General features: G+C 37.9%; 2 protein-coding genes and 1 non-coding gene across 3 annotated transcripts; 2 read left to right on the forward strand and 1 right to left on the reverse strand.

Moving 5' to 3' along the window:
* Nucleotides 1-475: 475 nt before the first annotated feature.
* On the reverse strand, nucleotides 476-9,257 carry ncf1 (neutrophil cytosolic factor 1). Its single transcript, XM_019277479.2, has 12 exons — nucleotides 9,239-9,257; nucleotides 6,395-6,489; nucleotides 6,195-6,275; nucleotides 6,003-6,078; nucleotides 3,926-4,091; nucleotides 3,758-3,816; nucleotides 3,301-3,423; nucleotides 2,860-2,967; nucleotides 2,658-2,775; nucleotides 1,762-1,875; nucleotides 829-1,004; nucleotides 476-740 (listed from the first exon to the last, which is right to left on the reverse strand). The coding sequence occupies exons 2-12, from the start codon at nucleotides 6,464-6,466 to the stop codon at nucleotides 574-576; spliced, it is 1,260 nt and encodes a 419-aa protein (XP_019133024.1). The 5' UTR covers nucleotides 6,467-6,489; nucleotides 9,239-9,257; the 3' UTR covers nucleotides 476-573.
* Nucleotides 9,258-9,579: 322 nt separating this feature from the next.
* trnav-cac (transfer RNA valine (anticodon CAC)) lies at nucleotides 9,580-9,652 on the forward strand. Its single transcript has one exon. It is a non-coding gene; the product is annotated as a tRNA-Val (tRNA).
* A 169-nt stretch (nucleotides 9,653-9,821) lies between these two features.
* Nucleotides 9,822-15,484, forward strand: LOC109142757 (uncharacterized). Its single transcript, XM_019277480.2, has 2 exons — nucleotides 9,822-10,015; nucleotides 11,757-15,484. The coding sequence occupies exon 2, from the start codon at nucleotides 11,909-11,911 to the stop codon at nucleotides 14,531-14,533; it is 2,625 nt and encodes an 874-aa protein (XP_019133025.2). The 5' UTR covers nucleotides 9,822-10,015; nucleotides 11,757-11,908; the 3' UTR covers nucleotides 14,534-15,484.
* The last annotated feature ends 4,660 nt before the right edge of the window (nucleotides 15,485-20,144 follow it).

Raw genomic sequence — 20,144 nt, forward strand, 5'->3', positions numbered from 1 at the left:
ATAAATGTTGCAAATAGAAAAGGGCCAGTAATAAAATGCAAAATGTTAAATTGTTCCATTAGACCAGTAGCCGTAAAGTTAACATCCTGTGAGGGGGCATCATCTATGACTCAGAGATATCAGTCATCTTCTCCTGCCCATTCATGTCCTCAACCATGGCCCCACCCAACCAGCAACCTCTGTGAAACGAAGTCAATGCCAAAAACTGCAGTTTTTCAAATATCTTGGCATGCCTTATAGGTCCGCCGATGATCCACGTCCTTGCTGATAGATCATGGGACTACCAATATGGCAGATGGCTCTTCAGAAACCTACGATTTTTCAGAAAACAATCACAAACACTGCAGAAATAAAAGTTTTAAAAATTTTGACATATTTCTGACAGCTTACCACACCATATAATACATAAAATAAAACTTGACTAAAAATGTCAAAATATATTTTGTTTTTTTTAAGAAGTAATTTTAAACTTCTATATTTTCATCTAACTTCCACTTTTATTTTAACTGTTTGCAACAAATTACAGAAGGAAATAAAAAAAAAAGCTTTCAAAAGGCTAGTTCATTGTGATTTTTATGGCACACTGGCAGAGCTGGGGCGGGACTTGATGCTGACTTTCTTGCGGGTGTTGTCGCTACAGCGCTCTAAGATGAGCTCCGTACTGGGCCGAGGAGGGATAACCGGAGCCTCCTTCTTTAGCTCGCTCTCTGAACTGGAGCCAGACTGCTCGGCAATGTTGCCTGTAGGTTATAAATAACAAAATGCATGTCAGAGTGGTTTCATTGGTACAGTGTCTTGTGATAAACTCTGGAAAAACGGTTTCGTTACCCTGGTTCTTTCTCTCCCTCAGTGGTGACTGGGCAGCATTCTTGGAGTTCTTGTGTGGGTTTGAAATTTGGCCGCCCTTCTGCTGAAGGTATCGGCGGCTATTCTTGCGGTAGGCGTCCTGGCTCATCCGAAGACGAGACTTATTGTGGATGCTTTTGGCATTTCGGATTGTCGACCTGATAACGAAAAAAGACAGAAATACACAGAGTTGTACTGTGTTTTGAAATATTAACAATGAGATGAAAAAAATGTACTGCTTTGTGATTTGTGTTTAGGCCAGTAAGAGTTTTTATTATAAAAAAGAGAAGAACTACTGTGAAAACATCTAATTCTTAAATACAAAGACAGTTGGGGTGTATTTTTTAATAGGACAAGTCACAAGTAAACTTTAAACATGTTAACGTGCTAACAATAAAATGCTAACGTCCTGAATCTCACATGTTCAACTATGATAACTGAACTCATGTTACGATTATGCTACTATTAGCAAGATAACTGTACTTTTGTTGTTTTCTAAACAATTGTTTAGAAAGAGAGAGAGAAGTGCTCAAATTCACCACAAATCGTGTAGCAACCGAGTGAGAAAGTGTTATCACACTTCTCTTTTTGTCTGAAGTGACGCAACACAACACCAGCAGCCACAGGGGAGCTACGTGCAGACCTGCACATCGGTGGATGCAAGTTTCAATTTTAACACTTGGTGCATTATTTTATACTATTTAAACAGTTTAACAATATTGTTCATATGTATGATCTCTTTATCTTTAGTTATTTATAAATGCTAATCTAAATCGCAGCTGATGATTTGAACTTTTAAATTATTTTTAACATTTGTTTTGGGAATGTAATTGAACAGTTCATCATATGTCTGAAAACATATATTTAACATTTATTGTCTGAATGACTTTTATTTACGGTGAATCTCTGACTTACCTGCGAGGAGGTGGTTTCTGTCCCTGCACCTTAATCCTCTCTGCTTCATGTATCTCTCTCTTGCCGGCCTTGTGCAGGAACATGGAGGGGAAATGACCGGTCTCATCTCCTTTTCTTTAAAATAAAGGTTAACAGTATTCACAATTTAATATGAAGTATCCAGATTAAGTAGGATAAAATGTTTTAAAAGGCATCAATATGGGAATAACATCTAGTGAACTTTCATAGTGTGACTGTAGAGATGGCAGTGTGATGTCAGTGTCGGTTTGGTTCGGAGTGAAATATTTGACACATATTCATGATCCCCGGAGAATGAATCTTAAAGTCAGTCAATCCTTTGACTTTACCTCTAGCCAATAAAAAAAAATACAATACATAAAATAATGAAGCTGTAAGAGCATCACCATGTTTAAATACAATTAGTTGTTATGAAGTATGCCACACGTAAAGAAATTGTTAAACCTGCACCAACCAATTATTTTAAATTGTTATGTTCACCTTAATAAACTGTTGCAGAGTCATGTTCGTGTCATATTCCCTCTCTTTTAGCTCTGTTTTTGGACTGTCTCTTTAGCTGCCGATTGCTCTACTATGTTTACCAGCTAGGCTCTTACTGTGTCAGTAGGTGGTGTCAAGTGGCTTTTTACAGCTTGATCTCTGAAAACAACACTATGAGAGCGCTGAGAGTGAACCAAAACAGTAAAGTTGTAGCCAGACAGATAAATAGTGAGCTGGAACTCACTATAAAACTCTGAGAAGCTAAGGAAGCTGCATATTCAGCTGATAATTCTCTGTAGATGTATCACTAAAAATTAAAGACCACTTTTAATATTTTGTTGTTTTAAAACTATAGATTAAAGCTGCTTTACTGTGTTAAAAATGTGTGCATATCATACCTGACAACCCACCAGCCGTCCAGCAGTTTGTGAATGACCTCAATGGTTTCACCGAGCTCCAGAGAGATCTCGTCTTCCTGCTCCGCCTTGTAGGCTTTGATGCTTACGTGCAGCTCTCCTGTAGGGACACACAACACAGAGTTACAAAAACACTCAACGGAAAAAAATGCATTTCATTAAGACAACAACGTCAACAACTTGCCTTCGTAGTCTGGTTCAGGTTCCTCTGATTCCTCTGGTCCATCCAGAGGCTCCAAGTAGGTCGCAGGTACCCAGCCTCGTTTAGACTCACACTGGCAGAACCACCAACCTGAACACAACAAGACCACAGGAGCTCAAAACCTGGTCTTATTAATTAAAGATAAATAATATTGTGTGTGTCTTTCCAGAAATGTTTTGTGTTGGTATCACTTTTGGAGGGAATTTGGGGTTGTTGAAGAACACTTTTACATGTTGACAGGAGCCGAGATTACACCAACCACAGGATTATTAGACAGCCATCTACAAGCTACAGTCACAAAACTCAACCAAAGTCTTCAAACGTTGGCAGAACGTTGTGTCTTCATCTAGGATTCCATCACTCAGTAAAAAGGTGATTGACACCAGCTCCTCCGGTGAGGTTTAAATCTTTAAGTCTTCTCACCGTTCGGATTTTTCTCAATAATTTCCACCAAGTCTCCAGTGTGCAGATTGATCTCATGTTTGGACGTCTTGGCGAAGTCTGCGACCACTCTGTAGGAGTCCAGTACGATGGGACCAGAAATCTCTGTAAGGTAAAACAATCTTTAATAATTTGCACCAACATCATTTACAGAAAACTAATTTGGACAATTTCAAAATAAATCCAGTAGCCATTTCCAACAGTAGAGGCAGCATTGGGTAGCCAGCAGATGCCATGGACACCATGATGCATTGGTGGCCCCCCTCGCAAGTTGAATATGTTTAAAATGCTCCTATTTAATATTGTATATGAGGTGACATTGCTACATTGAATGATGTTTCAGGCAATGATTTGATGAAGCCATTATTCTTTTGAAAAGGTTAACAATGAAGCTGTAATTTTGAGAATGAATTTGGTATAGAAGTTTGAAATGACTTACCAGATACGACACCTCTGGCCAACTCCCTGTACTCCACAAACGTTTCGTTTCTTTTCACTCTGTAGAGGAAATTGTCAACGTGCAATTTTTAAAATGTTTTCTGTTCACTTGACTTTTTAATTTCGAAATAATACATCTTCCGAAACAGGATGCATGTTTTATACTGACGTGTTTGCGGCAGGAGGGTTTTCATCCTCTGGTCGAACTTTAAAAAGGCTGTTGAGTTGTTTGCAGCGGGAGATGTGGGGCGGCAGGTTGATGAGTGAGTGGAAGTACTCTGACAACGTACCCTGTCTGGTTTCTGTTGACTTCTCGCTGTCCAGCCACCGCGGTGCTGTGGACACAAACACAGTTAACATTAGCTGGATGGCGGTGCACTAGAGACCAATCACAGGTAAAATAGATGCCCAGTATCTTGTAGATAGGTACAATGAGATTTTGTGCAGATGGGAAAGAAAGTCTCATGCATTTTATTTTTTGCAGCCTGGAGTGGGTGTGCTGCCTCTGGTAAACCATCTTCTAGTTTTCTAATGTTAGCTTATCTTATACTTAACAGTTACCTAGTGTTTCTGTTGTGGTGCCAAAATGCTAAAAAAAAGAAAGAAAACTGCTCTATGAAAGCCCTAAGTGGCCATGAATTCATACATTTCCTCAGTTGTCTGGTGATAACAAATTAATTTAATATGTTTTCTTGAGAAAACAAAACTTTGTTTTCGCTACTGTGTCACAAAGTCAACTCTAGAGCTCCCATGTGCCATTTTCACTGTTCACGGAAAAGGAGCTTTAACCCAGAAGTCTTGTCATCCCAAGATCTGAAGTCCAGAGGAAACATTGCACTACTATTGTAAAATATAAAAAATGACGTTGACATGACCTTAAAAACACAAAATTTGTTAACCCACAACCTAGCTAATGTTGGATGCATTGCTCGCAGAGTCGTTGTTCTCTCTATATCATGGTATTTTTCCATAGAATCTTTGTGATAGCTTTCATACCCACAAGGACTTAAAAACACAATGTTTCTAACATTAGCTTTGTTGCCTCGCTCCAAAATAGTTAGGAATGCAAAGTGATAATCAGACAATGTTACGTGATTAAAAGCATCTACTAATTTGTAAACTATGATTTGCATTTTAGCTGTAGTAGGAGTTGCTTATTGCAGTTAAGTAGTTCCTCTACTTTATGCTTTGAGATTTTGGTCTTTTTAAAACCACTTTTCCATCTTGATTAAGCTCCACTTTTCCTGCACATTTGAGAGATGTAGGTTCCCAGACCTGTGAGGAAGGCAGTTGTTGCATCAGTATTGAGGTATGTCTTTGCTTCTCTTTCTTAGTAAGATATTTTTGTTTTGAAATTATGGTTTCACAAGGGGGAAAGTGTACAGTTCTTGTTTTCATGAAAACTGGCCTCCAGCAGATGAACAGGAACAGGAAACTACCTGGTAATGGCACAGACCTGCTCAATGTAAAATCACAAGTTCTCATGTCCTACAAAATTATGTTTTTTTTTGTCATTGAAGTTTGGTCACTCTGAAGAGAGCATAGGTCGATATAAATACTTCAGTTTCCGCATAGGGCCTCCTGTCTGCTTTGCCAAACTGGGGGCGCACTGTCCACTGACTATGGATCAGTACTTCATACAACCAGACTTCAAATAACCCGAACCATCCCTTTAACATGGATGAGTTGAACCTGAGGTGCTGTGTCTGAGAAATTATTGGGACAAACTTTTTTTAGCACTGATAAGGTTGTAAAAATGAACAAATAATCAGTATGTTTGTTCTGTTCAACACTTTACTTAATTACTTTCATTTTCATGTTTTTTCTTATATTTGCCCTAATCTGTTTCCTTGTTTTCTATTTTTAACTGCTGCTCACGGCTGCCAAAACTCTTTGCACCTTTTGACATTGTGATTACAGCTCAGTTGCTTCAACAAAAGTAAAAAAGGAGAAGTGGATTCACCCACATGTGTTTGATATAACCAGGTGCTTCCTGAAAGCACATTAAAGCATAGAGAGGGGTTTTACTGAACAGATGAGGGTTAGTTTTCCCTCATCTTTAAAATGCCTCATCTACTTCATATTCATCAGGCTTATCTTTTAATAGTAGTCAAAACAATTTGTCAAAACAACTAACAGAATGACAAAACCAAAATGCAGAAATGAGAGTTAGGAAGTCCTGATGGCACAATCTGTACTCTGTCACATACACCTTAAATTTTGTAAACATTCATATTGTTTTATACCTGGTAGCGACGGGATGATCCTGTCCCTCTTTTCTATTTGACCAGCTTCGATGGGAAACATCTCTTTCAGCGATTTCTGTCACCGAAATACAAAACATTTTTGAACCATTGGTTTATTGGTTTAATTATTAATCGGGTCAGACTGATGCACAGGTCGGCAGAGCTTTGATTTTATAATGCAGAGAAACTCACGTGGAAGGTGTGGATCTCAGGATACGTCCTGTAGATCAGTTTCTCAGAGAGGTCGCTCCATTTCACCATCAGCATATAAACCTGCACAAATAGACAGCATAAATGATTGAAGCAAAAAGCAACATCATTTATCTAAATCTATAGATTTGAGGTTTCCTTTGCATAATTTAGCTTTGTAGATTAAATGTTTTGAGCCTTACGAAGTGCCGACTGGGGAAGAGGCGTTTCTCGAAGCCCAACAGTTCCACATGCCTGACATAGTTCGCCTCCATGCTGAGATCCACCAAACTGAGTCCTACTGAGATGAAACGCAACAGACATGAGGCTTATATACTGTGTGTGTGTGCAGTAAGTAATCAACATACCACAGGAGTTAGTTCCTCTTTACATGTCTTTGTCATATAACGTCATCACAGGGAAAAAGAAACCAGGAAATACTGTGGCTTCCACTTGTATAATAAAAATATTAAATAATAATAATAATAAATCAATAAAAATAATATGTAAACTAAGAAGCAGTAGTTGTCAAAGTTGAGTATAAATTACAATATTTGCCTCCGAAATACGATGAAGTATAAAGCACGGCTGCAGCTAACAAATATTTGAATAACAGAAACAAATGTGTGACAGACAAGTCCAAGACAGAGTTTCCTGTTTCGGTACAAATTTCAATTGTCAGATAGAAACACTGTGTTTGCAAATGGAGAAGTCAATGCACTGTGCCATCACCTTGTTGACTTCATTAGTACCAGAATATCATACACTTGACTGAAATACTTAAATATCCCAACAACTATTAGAGGGATTGCCTTTTGTTCAGATATGCGTAGTCAAGAGAAAATATATCTTACTGACTTTGATGATCCCCTAATTTTTCCTGTAGCATCATCATCAGACCAATATATGTGTTCAATGCAATTACAGGGATTGTGTTATTTGGTTAGAAGAAGCAGTTCCAGTAGTAATAGAACTACTAGTCATTGATCTGTAACTGACTCAAAATTAGTAAATGGTGAAGAAATCTCGCAATGGACTTAAGAATTCCCCTTTCAAATATTTCTCAATACTCCAGAAGAGGAAGCTTTGTGTTTATTCCTTCCTGCATGTACACAGTGACTACATCCTTCCACATACAAACACACAGCTTTATTCATTTATGTAGCAACCATTCTTTCGTGTAACTTGTGTGGGCTTTCTGAGGGGCTTTCAGCTGCAGCTTGTGATTTCCACAAGTTTTGTGACACAAAAAGAGGAACAAAAATAGTGGAAAAGGAAACCAAACCACATGGGTAAACTTCCTCCATCATATTTCAACGAGTAGTTTAAACGCACACACACAAGGGTGATAGAAACTGAATACATTCAGCTGACTATAAACCCCAAAGACAATCAGTAATGAATACACAACCATTAATCAAACCAATAACTAACAGCTGTGAACATCAGATATTTAAAAGTTACCTAGTGTTTCTGTAGTGGTGACAAAACATTAAAAAACTGTTTAAACTAAAGCTACCTGTGTTGTCTGGGGAAAATATTACATCAAACTCTCTTTAAGGCATATGACATTTGAACAATTCATTTGAACAATGTCTGTAACTCTAGAAGTACAAGATAAAGGATGTCATATATCGACAGTTCTGTTCTTGTCAATATGATCCACAAACTTTAAACTACAAACTTTATATTTTGGATTTTGTCACCGCAACAACTGAAGAACTTGCTACCAGTGTTATTTCAGTAGGAAATGATGTTGTTTCAAAAATTAAACATTTCTCACTAAAGTAAGTGCTGTTTGGTTGATGAGACACACACCAAATTAAACACTGACTCAAAATAATTAATGCAAAAAATCAAGTTCTCCATGAAATATGCATTTAACATTTTATTTATATGCAGTTTAAAAAAACATGTACAAAAAAGCCAGCTGTACTGAATGAATGAATGACCCAAAAACTAGCTCGTAAACATGGCAAAAAAAGTACACACACATACAATTGAAAAGCAGTGTTGTTACAGTGTGTGTAGACCAAAATTATAATATAATTAATAAATGGAGCTTGTAGAACTGTCATAGAAAAGCAATATCACACTTGAGGTTGTGCTGTTACACTGGATAACAGCACGGCTGTGATTAACTATCATACAACTGAATCACAGCCATGCTGATATTCCGGATAACAGCACTCCCTCTCGTGTCATATTGCTTTAATATTAAATGAATATTCTGATATCTGATAAACAGAGAGTATTTGCTGTGTTTTACAGTGAAGGTGTTTATATTTGGAGAAATCAGCTGATTTCCTTCCCATGAGACATCCATGGTCACATTACTGTCACTGAGGGCGCTGATGATGACTCATTACTGACATATTACTTCATACTACTAAATATCAGACTGGTGTGTATTTTAAGCGCCCTGGACATGATTACGTAATGTAATTATATATAAATTAGACAGTGGTGGAAGATGCACTCTTTTTATAAAGTACTGTTTCATATTAAACATTGTATGTTGTTTACTCTTTTGACTGCTCCACTTTATTGCATGCATACATATATAGATATTAGACATATTAAAATACTAATTAAATATAGACCACTACTAATTATCTTTCAGTTACTACTTTTATTTTTGATAGTTGAATACACTACATTACATTTTCTATTTACTTTTACTTTAACCCATAATGGTGTATTTTTGTGTTATGGTACTTTTACTTTCAGATATACACATATCAGTCATAACATTATGAACACTGACAGGTTAAGTGAATAACATTAACACATTATCTCGTTGTCATGACACCTTTCAGTAGGTGAGCTATATGAGGCAGCAAGTAAACATTTTGTCCTCAATGTTGATGCGTTAGAAGCAAGAAATTTATCAAATGTAAGGATTTGAACATTGACAAGAACCAAATACTGATGGCTATACAACTTCTCCAAAACTCTTGTGGGGTGTTCCCACTGAAATTCAGCATTCACATGGTCGACAAGATGAGGATGCTCACAGTCATTTCATCTTTTTTGATACGACCTACCGTTTGGCGTTAGTGTTCACTAGTTCGAGAGGGTTCGTTTTGAGATTTTCTGTGTCTCTCTGCAGTCACACACACAGACAGAGCACAGCTGCAGTTAATTGCTCTGGCCTGCAACGTCAAGCCTGCAACTCACAAGCCTGCCTTTGACTAACTTTATCGAAGTCTCTGTCCTACTGCACAATAATAATGTATGGGCCAGAGTCAGGCACAATCAAAATTTCTTTAGAAATTTTCTAGTTTTATTTTAATTTTATACATGGTTTCCAATAGCGAAATGTATCGTAATTATATGTTTTATGTCATATATTTCAGAATAAAAGTCATCATGTGCCTGTATGTGAGTTTCCGTAGTGTAGTGGTTATCACGTTCGCCTCACACGCGAAAGGTCCCCGGTTCGAAACCGGGCGGAAACACTCTTTTTTTTTTAGTAAAGTTTGTAGTTACATTAGGTTACATGACATAAAAACAGCTAAATAAATAGGAATATAATTTATTTATTTGACCATGTCACCAGAGGGGCTCCGTAATTTACACGTAGCCTCCTGGTGTTTTTTTTTTTTCTGAGCTGATCGGATAACCGTTATCCTGTAAAACCTGAATTTCCGATGCGTCCATGAACGCAGCTTTGAGGGGAGTGTGTTGCATGTGTGTTGTTTCAGACATCGCTGCAGCTTCTCATTCATAACTTCAGGAGTTGCTGTCTCAAACATAACGACATCAAACTTCACTAACATCTCTCCAAGCAGCGGACTGGCCGGTTTGTGCTCCGGTCTTTGGTGCGTACTCATATTTAGCCCCTCTGTGCCGAAAGCTACTGTCCTCATCTAAAGTTAGCTTTAACGCGAGAGGCTAACCGAGGCATTACCGTCTCTTTGGTCTCTCTGGAGCTTCGTCAGCAGGTCAGGATGTTCGCTATTAGCAGACAGCAGTATCACTAGTTCCCTGTTAAGATGTTTCACGCACTGTCCCGCATGTTTGTCTTTAACGGGAGTATTTTAGACTTTTAGAAAAAGTTGTGTTTGTATGCGGCGGTCATTTTGGTGCGTTCAGCGCCACTCATTAAAAAAACGACACCTGAGCTTTATTTTTTGAAACTCAGAAATAAAATACTTATTAAGATAATATTGATGTTTTTATGGTTGATTCGTATGTATTTATATGTAAGCACCATTTTACTGTTGTTGCTTGGTGTTTTAACTAATATTATTTAACTATTTTATACATTAAAGTACTTGAATCCAGTGGTTTACAAGATAAATCTGAGTTGTAGTGAGATGATTAGATTTAGGGTACTTACTGTTACTGTTTGTTTGTTTGTTACAGTTTTGGGGGGGTTCTGGGTTTTTTTCTCCATCACTGATATTTAAAACGTGCCAGATATTCGTTATAAATATTTTTTTCATGTTTATGTTGTCATGTTTATCAGGTTTATCACATTTTAAAATCCTTAATTTGAAAAGTAACTAGTAACTGTATCTGTCAGATATATTATGTGGAGTAATATTTTTTTTTAAAATAATCTAAATATTCAAGGAAAGAAGTACCTTTTAAAACTGTACTTGAGTAATTGTACACTTCCACCACTAAAAATACAGAACTAGAGTTTCAGTAATTTTAATTAACAGTCTCAGTTCATCACTCCTTTAATTTTGCTACTCAGTTGATACCATTAACTTTATTTGACTGACATCTAGTGGTGAAGACTGTGTACAGAGTTACATTGCCTCACCTCTGCAGCTTTCAGGGTTTTTTTGTTTGTTTGTTTTTTTATGCAAAGTGAAATATTAAACCCTAATTTTCATATTTTCTTTCCCCTTTTTACGAGGTTTTAAAGCAACAAATTCACCACCTGTGGTAGTATTTTGCCTGTTTAGTGTTTCAGCTTGTTAATGGTGCTTTTATTTCACTACTTAAAACAGTGAAATATTCAGACCCAACATGGTGTGCTTTTTATGGCTGTGCAGTAAATATTCTCGATGGCTTTGTGTTGTTTATGTAATATTATCTAAGACATTTGGCCTTTTTTGGGAAATGTTTTTGAAAAGGACTACTTCACTCTGCTAAGAGGTAGAGACCGAAAATGTAAACTTAACTTAGCTTCTTACATTTATCTGCCATGCAGTGGGTCTGTTTGTATTCCTTTTAAGGGTCATTGTTACTGATCATAATGTTTGTGTAATATCAGGAAACTGTGATAGTTTCATGAGACCGTTAATCTCATACCATTGCAACCCCAGTTTATAGCAAACAAATAAAATATGCTCTCAAGATATTAGATAAGATACTAAGTTTCAGTCACACTCAATTTGGCCTGTAACAATCTATGTTTGTTATATTGTTTATTAAATGTTGCGATTTTGTCATTTAACATGATATTTTGGCTGTAATAATCGTTAGAGATCCCTAGACTGAAACATTGGAAATCTAGAAGGGTCATCCGGCATTTTGGGGTTTTGGAATATAAATCCTACTGCTCTGACAACTAACTCAAACTTTATGTTCTGTCTTTACTCACAGAATGAGAAGATGTCACAGCGAAGCAGATGATGTCGGGGTTTCCTTTGCAAAGAAGTCAACTAAGAGTCTTTTTGGATCCAGTTTCTGAGACATTCAGGACACAAAGTGTATTTTGACGACTCAAATGTCAACTTTCGCGGTTGGATGTCAACATGGACGACACTGATGACTACATCTGGCAGCGCCGCATCCGCCATGGGGTTAGAAATCAGAAAAGTGCAGTTCCATTCCCATTGTCTGTTGAAATTGGGTTGGAGTTCAATGCAGCATTGGAAAAGAAAGAAAAGTTAGATCTGTCTCTGCTGACCAACGGTGTGATGCTGGAGCTTTGTGACTTTGCCAAAATGGTGACAAAGTCCGAGTTGTATTTCTTGTTCGAAATGCTAGAGTTCAACTTTGACCTTGGCGTGGACTTGGACAATGAATGGCACTGCTATGAATATGCAAAACGAGTGCACGGTAAAATAAAGCAAGTGAGGGAACAACTCAAGTTCAAACCTCATAGATGGAAAGAAACATTTGGACTACCAGACCAAAACACTATAAAGAAGTTAATTGATGCAGAGCAGTTGGGAAGCTCTTACCCTAAAAGGAACAAACTTGTGGATATTTCAGTCCTCACTGATAGTAGCAAGAACGCACAGTCTTCAGGAAATCAGAAGGCAGAGAGTAACAGAGCTGAGAGCGGTGTCCCTATTACACAGAAAGTAGGACGAGGCATGTTAAAACTAACAGGTGATGTTTACCCTTTCTGTAGAAAACTTGGTGTGAATATGACTTTTCAACCAGATGATGAACCCAGACAGAAACTAGACCCAAATCTGGTCACCATTGGTGTGATGATGGAACTATTTAACTTTTCTATAGTGCTTTGTGGAACACACAATACCATAGTTTTTGACTTGGTCAAGCACAACTTTGGTCATGATTTGGATAGAACGCACTTCTGTATGCAGCTGACCAAGCTGGTGGAGCGAAGATATGCCTGCCAAACAGCCAAGGATAGAGAAGCTTTACGAAAGAAGCCTTTTCAAGTTTGCATCCAGAAACCTCATCAGAATCGTATAAAGAGAAAAACACCTGAAGTGGATGACCAAGAACTGGACACACTAACAATGACCAATAAGAGAAGGGAAACACTGAGGGACAAGAACAAAAACATTAAAGAAATTTTGTATGATAGTGACCTGTCGTACATGTGTCCAGTTGATTTTGAGACAGAAATGGAGTCAGGCACAGAGGCAGGACCTGAAGAAACTAAATCTGATAGTTTGTCAGGAACAGCTGCTTTAGAAATAAACTCAGCAGTGTCTCTGGATGTAAAGCAGGAAGAGGAGGAAGTTTTTGTATCCCCAGTGCTGCCTCAGACTAATGGCCACAACTCTAGTTTATACAACTCTCATCCGAAGAACAAAATTGAGTCAGTGGCAGGTCTGTTTTTTGAAGTTAAAAATGACCACATGAATGTGAAAACGCTAAAACAGAAGGTGTGGATGAGACGTGCTACTCGCTCAAGACAAATCCTGAAGTCCGTTAGAGTGAACGACATTTTCGCCCACTGTAGAGAGATAGCTTTAGACTTCAACGTTGGTTCGGGCAACAAACAGAAAGTGGATCTACAACTACTCACCAACTGTGTGTTGCTTGAAATATATAGATTTGCAACTGCGATGACGAGGAGTTTACGCAGTTCCTTGTTTGACATTCTAGACAACAACTTTAATGTTGTCCTTCAAGATGAGCTGCATCAGCGCAATTTTTTATTTTACATCATGGTCCAAGAGAAGAACCTTCAGAACCACCCCGATAAACAGAATATGGAGTTTCTCAGCAGCCCCTTTCGGTTCCCTGAAGTCTACAGCAATGATTTTCAAACCGGAAAAGATGCTGAGACAGAGCAGCAGGCAGACTGGGATTCACCCGCCTTGGCTACAAGCCAGCAGGTAGATACAGAGCTATACCCGTTCTGTAACAAGTTAGGCCTCAACCTTTGGTTGACAGGAGAACGTCCGGTGAACGAAAAGCTTGATTTGACCGCTCTGACCACGGGTGCCGTGCTTGAAATATTCAGCTTTATCCGGCAGCTGTGTGGAGAAGTCCGAGAGATAGTTAATGACATCCTCGAGCACAATTTTGATCTAGATCTTCAAAGTGGTGTCACCATGGCCGCGCAGGTGATCCAGAGTTGGTACACGACACAAAAAAGCGTGATGAAAAGGCACAACTCATCAATAAAGATAAACAGGTGGTTAAACAAGGTTGTCCCATTGAAGCGTGACTCAAAGCTGAGCAAGGACATGAGGGCTTTCAATGGCAACATGCAACAGGTGAAAAGCTATAATATTTGCAAAGAAATAGGATTGGACCTGAACATCCGCTCAAAATCAAAGGCCAAAACAAAACTTAATTTAAAATTGCTGACAAGAGGAGTCCTTTTCGAGTTGCACCAGTATGTCAGACAGAACTGCCAGCGATATGTTCCCACTCTGTACGAGATCCTGGAGTACAACTTCGATCTGAGCTCTCAGAACCATCGGAAGGTGGAGTTTGCCTGGTCCATTGCATCTCAGGTGTTAGCCATGACAGGAAAAAACAACAGAAAGGAAGATTATCTGAACAAAGTGTTTGAGTTGCCCTTCGAGGACTCTGAGCCCTCACAGGTCGTCTGCAAAGAGGAGCCGGAGGACAACTTTGGGGAGCTGGACCTTAATGATAACTCGGACATCATGTTTGTCCGAGAACTGAAGCCTGTTGACATAGAAGTCACTGTTGAATAGAGTTGTAGCTCCTGTTTTCATTGTTGACAACCATCAATCAACATTGTTGATTGAGGCTCATAATCATTATTTGATCAAATAATTAAAGTGTTTGGTCTGTAAAATACCTGAAAATATTTCCTAAAATCCAAGGTGACGTCTTCAACCAGCAGTCTAAAGCCTAAAGAAATCCAGTTTACTGTGTGACCATAGGATCTGGTTGTGTCTCATGAATACACCTGTTTTATCATCACCAGTCACGGCATAATCTTCTATACTTGAATAATGAATACCTCAAATGATGGCAAACTACTGATCAACTAAACAGCAGCTGTAACGAAAGGCATAAAACTTGTTTGGGGTGAGAAAAACTTGCGTTTGTTTAAGGCCAAAACGTTTGCATTTTTCACATTTATTTTACCAGCTTAATGTGGGTATAATCTGTCCAGGAAGTACAGATAGACAGCATGTGCTAGCACAGTAATTAAACACACAAAGTACATGAAGTACAGCCATATCTATTACAGCTAAACGAGTTGCAGTTATGCTCGTAAAACATGAAAAATGTCAGCAAAAAAGGTGAACTGTGTTGCTCTGGTCTTTTTAATTTCTTCCTCAGTGCCTCAAACCACTCGCCTTTCTATTATCATTCAACACAAAACATCTGCAGTCGTTAAAATGTTTTTAAAAAAAAAACTAATGAGGGCAGTGTGTTCGATTACATGTTGATCTACAGATATGGACCAAAAACAACTTTTTCAGAAACGTTCACTTTATGTGACGAGGTCAAAAGGTTGACGTGTCTTTGTTTTGTGAATGCATTATGTGAATAGATGAATGCTGCTAAACATCATTTTGTGACGAATACATGTTTTTTCTATTCAATCAATATGGATGGCTTGAATTTTTTTAATCATTCTGTTTTGTTGTTGTTTTCAATTTCTATTGCAAATTAAAGTGTCTTTAATCGTTGTCATACGTCTGTTCAAGATTTTCTTTTCATTATGGTAATATTTTCAATCCAAGATCAGAATCAGATGAATAAAACAATACTGTAATGCAGGAGAAATATTGTTTATACTGCACTATATTGATGCCACATAATTTCTCTAATTGTTTTGCTTCTAAAACATGATGCTCTTTCATTGTAAAATATCTCTATTAGGTCATTTTTGTCTGAAAGTCTTAAAGATTATAAAAATATATATATTTTATTTCAAAGTTGTCTTTGATTTAAAATGCCAGCATATTCTGAACATATCAACCTATTTTCAGTATTTTCAAATCAATGTGTTTAATACGTTTTATATAAACCTTTCAGAATTCTAATGCCTTATTCGTTTTGGACTGACAGTCATTTCTAGAACTTTCTGAAAATAAAAAACAGGTTGAAATATTTTCACTGTAAAATAATCTTTTGAGGACTCAGACATAAATATCTTTATATCTATATTTTAAATATTGTTTATTGATCAGATAGACCACATAATCACTTACTGATTTTTAGTGTGAATAAACCGTATTTCTGTGGTAATGGATGGATTTTAAGTTTGCAGTATTCACTGACAGTGGTCGAAGAAGTACTCACATCATTCATTGAAGTAAAAGTACAAATACAGAAACGTATAAACACTCCATTACAAGTAAAAGTTTGTGTTTAAAGGCTACTTAAGCAAAAGTATTAACAGCTTAAAATATCAGTAATAAAAGTGCATGTAGTGCAGTAAAACAGGGGTCAATGTGAGGGTCGGTCCCCTCCAAAGGGCTGTGATATGATTAATAGAACATAAATGAGATAAAAGGGCCGATAAAGACGAGCTGATCAGACCGAGTACAAATACTTATGTGCAGTACTTGAATAAATGTGCTTCATTTAGTTTAGTGTTGAGTTTTGATCTAGGAAATAAAGTTAAGCAGTTAAACTCTGCTAGGTGAACTGGTGCAGAAATGTTCATAATGTAATAAAACAACTTTAAATCTAACATTAAATTAAAGACTTGTTCTCTTTGTCTCCTGTTGTAATGAATTACATAACTAATAACTAATTCAAACTCTTAATGATGTCACTTTGTGTTTAAATGATTCAGTTCAAATAGAAAAAATAATTCAGTTATGTTCTAATTAATAATTACACTTCATTAGTCTGTCTCAGTTTATTACATAATTTAGCTTTTTACATTATTTAGTAATTTCCTTCCCATCATACTCTCTGTCTCGACTCATTTGTCTCCTGCTGCTGAGATGATTTAAGTCTCAGTTTGTATCAGATTAAACAGGTGTCACTAATTCGGTGAGAAATTGATGTCAGATTGGGAATGAGTGTTTCTAATGCTCTTTTTGAATAAACCACTAGATGGAGCCACAGTTTGGAGTTTTGATCAATTTATGAATGAAGTCTGGTACACACATGTACAGTAACATGCTGCTGTAACAGTGATGCATCAGTCAGGTATCAGATATCCAAGACATATTCTGAGGTTGTTGTATGTAACTAAAGTACATTTACCTTTAGTTAAATTAAGTTTTTATATACTTCTTCCACATCTCTCAGAAGTTTTGACAATCACATCTTCAGGAAGTTATTATGATTATTATTTTTGGCTTATTGCATTTCACCCTCCTCTCAGTGATGCTGCCAGTATAATACTGTTTGTTCCTCAGTGATGGATCTTTTGTTTCCTCACAGTTTATTACCATCCTTGAAGGAGTTTGTTGTGTTGGTGTCTCTGTTTTTCTTTCTTTGCTCACTCCCTCTGTCCAGGCTTTAATTAAATCGGTTTTATAGGCAGCATATTAAAGCCTCTAAACCCCATTTAAATACATTGTGATCAGGTGAATGGTGCCTCTGTCATTTGCACGCCCTAACCTAACTACGTAACACTTTACAACACTAAGTCACACACCACAATCTATTTCACTGATTTTTGGGAAACGGGATCATATTTTATTATATTTATTTGTTTGGTTTTCACTCTGAGGCGCTTTGGCTGCTCCACCTCAAGTTTTACACAGATTTACAGAGTTTCCTATGGACAGTAAAGGAAATTGCTGCTACTGTAGCTACTGTTAGCAATTTGTTAGCCAGGCTGTCTGGACTGTGAGCTCAGAGCACCGGAGAACGTTAACGTTTGTACCACCAGCATTTAGGACCAAAGGTTATCGGGCCCGGATCGCAGGAGAATGCTGATTGGGAACTGGAGTCGGTGTCGTGCCAGAACAGGAGCTGGGTAAGCGGACAATGTAACGGGGCTCAGCAGCCTCTATGGACACAATGACAGCGGTGAGGAGACGTAGAGGACAGACAAGAGTAAATCTGGGACCGACCTTTAGTCATTGGTGAGAGCTTGGTGAAATAAAAGGCTGAAGACAGGCTCTTGTAAGTAATGTATACGTGTACAGGTGTCCATATTTACGACAGGTGTATTACGCTCTGTGGTAACTGGTGGAGCTAAATCACATAAAAACTAATTTTTACATAATGTCCCTTCAACCTTAGAAGAGCAACCAAAGCCTCCGAACAAAGGGGGGATGTATTTAAAGAGAAGCCAAGTCACAGTAAATACATGCCTCTCTCTGTCTCTGTACTCACTATGAGTCAGCCCACTCAGGCTGGCAGAGTGCTGCCCTTGTTATCCCTCTTTGCACGCTTGTTTAACACACACACACACACACACACACAAAGTGACAAACCTCGGCAGGAAGAAATGGAGACGAACTGCAGAAACCAACAACAAGAAAGAGCAGTGAAATAGCCTGAATCAACGCCCATTTATTTTACACCCTTTATACTAAAACAACATTTTGAATTTGCACATTTAAAAACCTGATTTAAAACAAACCAGTTGAGTAAAGGGAAGATGTTGAAAATGTAATTTTAACATAATAATAATATCAAATTATGGCACCTGCTGCACGTCTTCTTCATGTTTTATTTCCTGCCGTCACTCTCCGTTACGTACCACCACTCCACCAGAAATGCCTAAATATAAAGAATAAAAATAGTGGCTGACAAGCGGAGATTCATGGGTATGACATCACTGTCATATTACTGCAGGAGGGAAGCAGCAATGAAATAGCTAGTTTCTGTCGCCAGAAGAGTTACTGGTGCTCTTTATTCAGACTGAAAATCTAAATTATTAGCCAGTGTCTGCCCCGCAATGATGAATACAAATATGTAATTATTTAGGTATTATCTGGGATTATTTATGGTATTTTTAGTGTTTAGTGTTTTCTGGTAAATGGCAAGAAGTTGTTGCTGCACGTAGTTGTTATGTTGAGATAACGCATTAAAGAAATAAATGCAAGCATGGCCTTTCTCTGTTCCCATACTTACCCACAAAATGTAACTGAAAGTCACATAATGTGGCTGTGACTGATGGCAGTAGCTCAATCCATAGGGATTTGGCTTCAGAACGGGAGGGTGGTTGGTTCAAGTCCAGTATGGACCAAAGTATGGAGGGTGGACTGGTAGCTGGAGAGGTGCCCTTGAGCAAGACACCGAACCCCCCAGCTGCTCTCAGGGTGCCGCTCTGTGTGGCTGCCCATCACTCCACCATCTCTCTCCACATTTGCATGTCTATGTACCCTTTTTGTGTGTGTGTGTAGCTGTATTTCGGGTAAAAATGCATGTAAAAAAAAGAAAAAAATAATTTCCCCTTAAGCGATCAATAAAGTATCTATTCTATGATGATTAGGAATAAACCTGCCTCCTACGTGACTGTTAAAACACTGTATTTGAATATCACGGCCATAATGGTGGTACTTGGAGAGCCCAATACTGATCTAAATACTTCTCCCATCACTGAGAGTCTTTACTATCACAAACAAATTTAATGACCTCACTTACCTGGATGACCACACATGATGTCTTCATTACCTGTGTTTGTGTGTGTGAGTGCATAGAAATATAATGTATCTGATGTACAGTACAAACTCACACAGAAAACACAGCTCCCCAGGCACCAACACACTCATTCCCCAGAGTGCCTCATCTGCACTGACATATGGACACACATACATATGTGCACACACACACACATTTACATACACACACAGCACCTCTCCAGCTGAGCTGCTCTCCCACACATCTCCCACTCATTTTCACCCTGATTCATAATCTGCTCAAAGACTCTCCAGACTCACCGCAGAGCTCTGACATAATCCGGTGGGACCAATGACTGTCACCGCAGCACATCCAAATTAAAAAAAAAAAAAAAAAAAAAAAAACATTATTCACACAGGGATCGAGGCTGTACAGCTCACTCTGCTTCACGGCTACCTGCATGTAGAGCTCATAGGATTTAGGGATTCACTTCACCATGTCTGTATTTCGCTCACATTTACAGACTCCAATCCAAAGAATTAGCTCCAGATCAGGGCATCCACGCCTGCTGCATTTGAGTTGTTACTGACTGTAAAAAAAAGTCTACTTAGTGTAAGTAAGTAAGTCTAATTAGTGAGTCTTTACCACACACTTACCAAACATAATAATAAATAACTTTTGTTTATATAGCACCTTTAAAAAACAGAGTTCACAAAGTGCTTTACAAAGCAGCGGACCCAAAAAGAAGACCACACAGGTAAGATCAACAAGTAAAAACGTAAAAAACATAACAGATTATTATGAAAAACA

Source organism: Larimichthys crocea, chromosome XXII (assembly GCF_000972845.2).
Source record: "Larimichthys crocea isolate SSNF chromosome XXII, L_crocea_2.0, whole genome shotgun sequence".
Classification (NCBI taxonomy): domain Eukaryota; kingdom Metazoa; phylum Chordata; class Actinopteri; family Sciaenidae; genus Larimichthys; species Larimichthys crocea.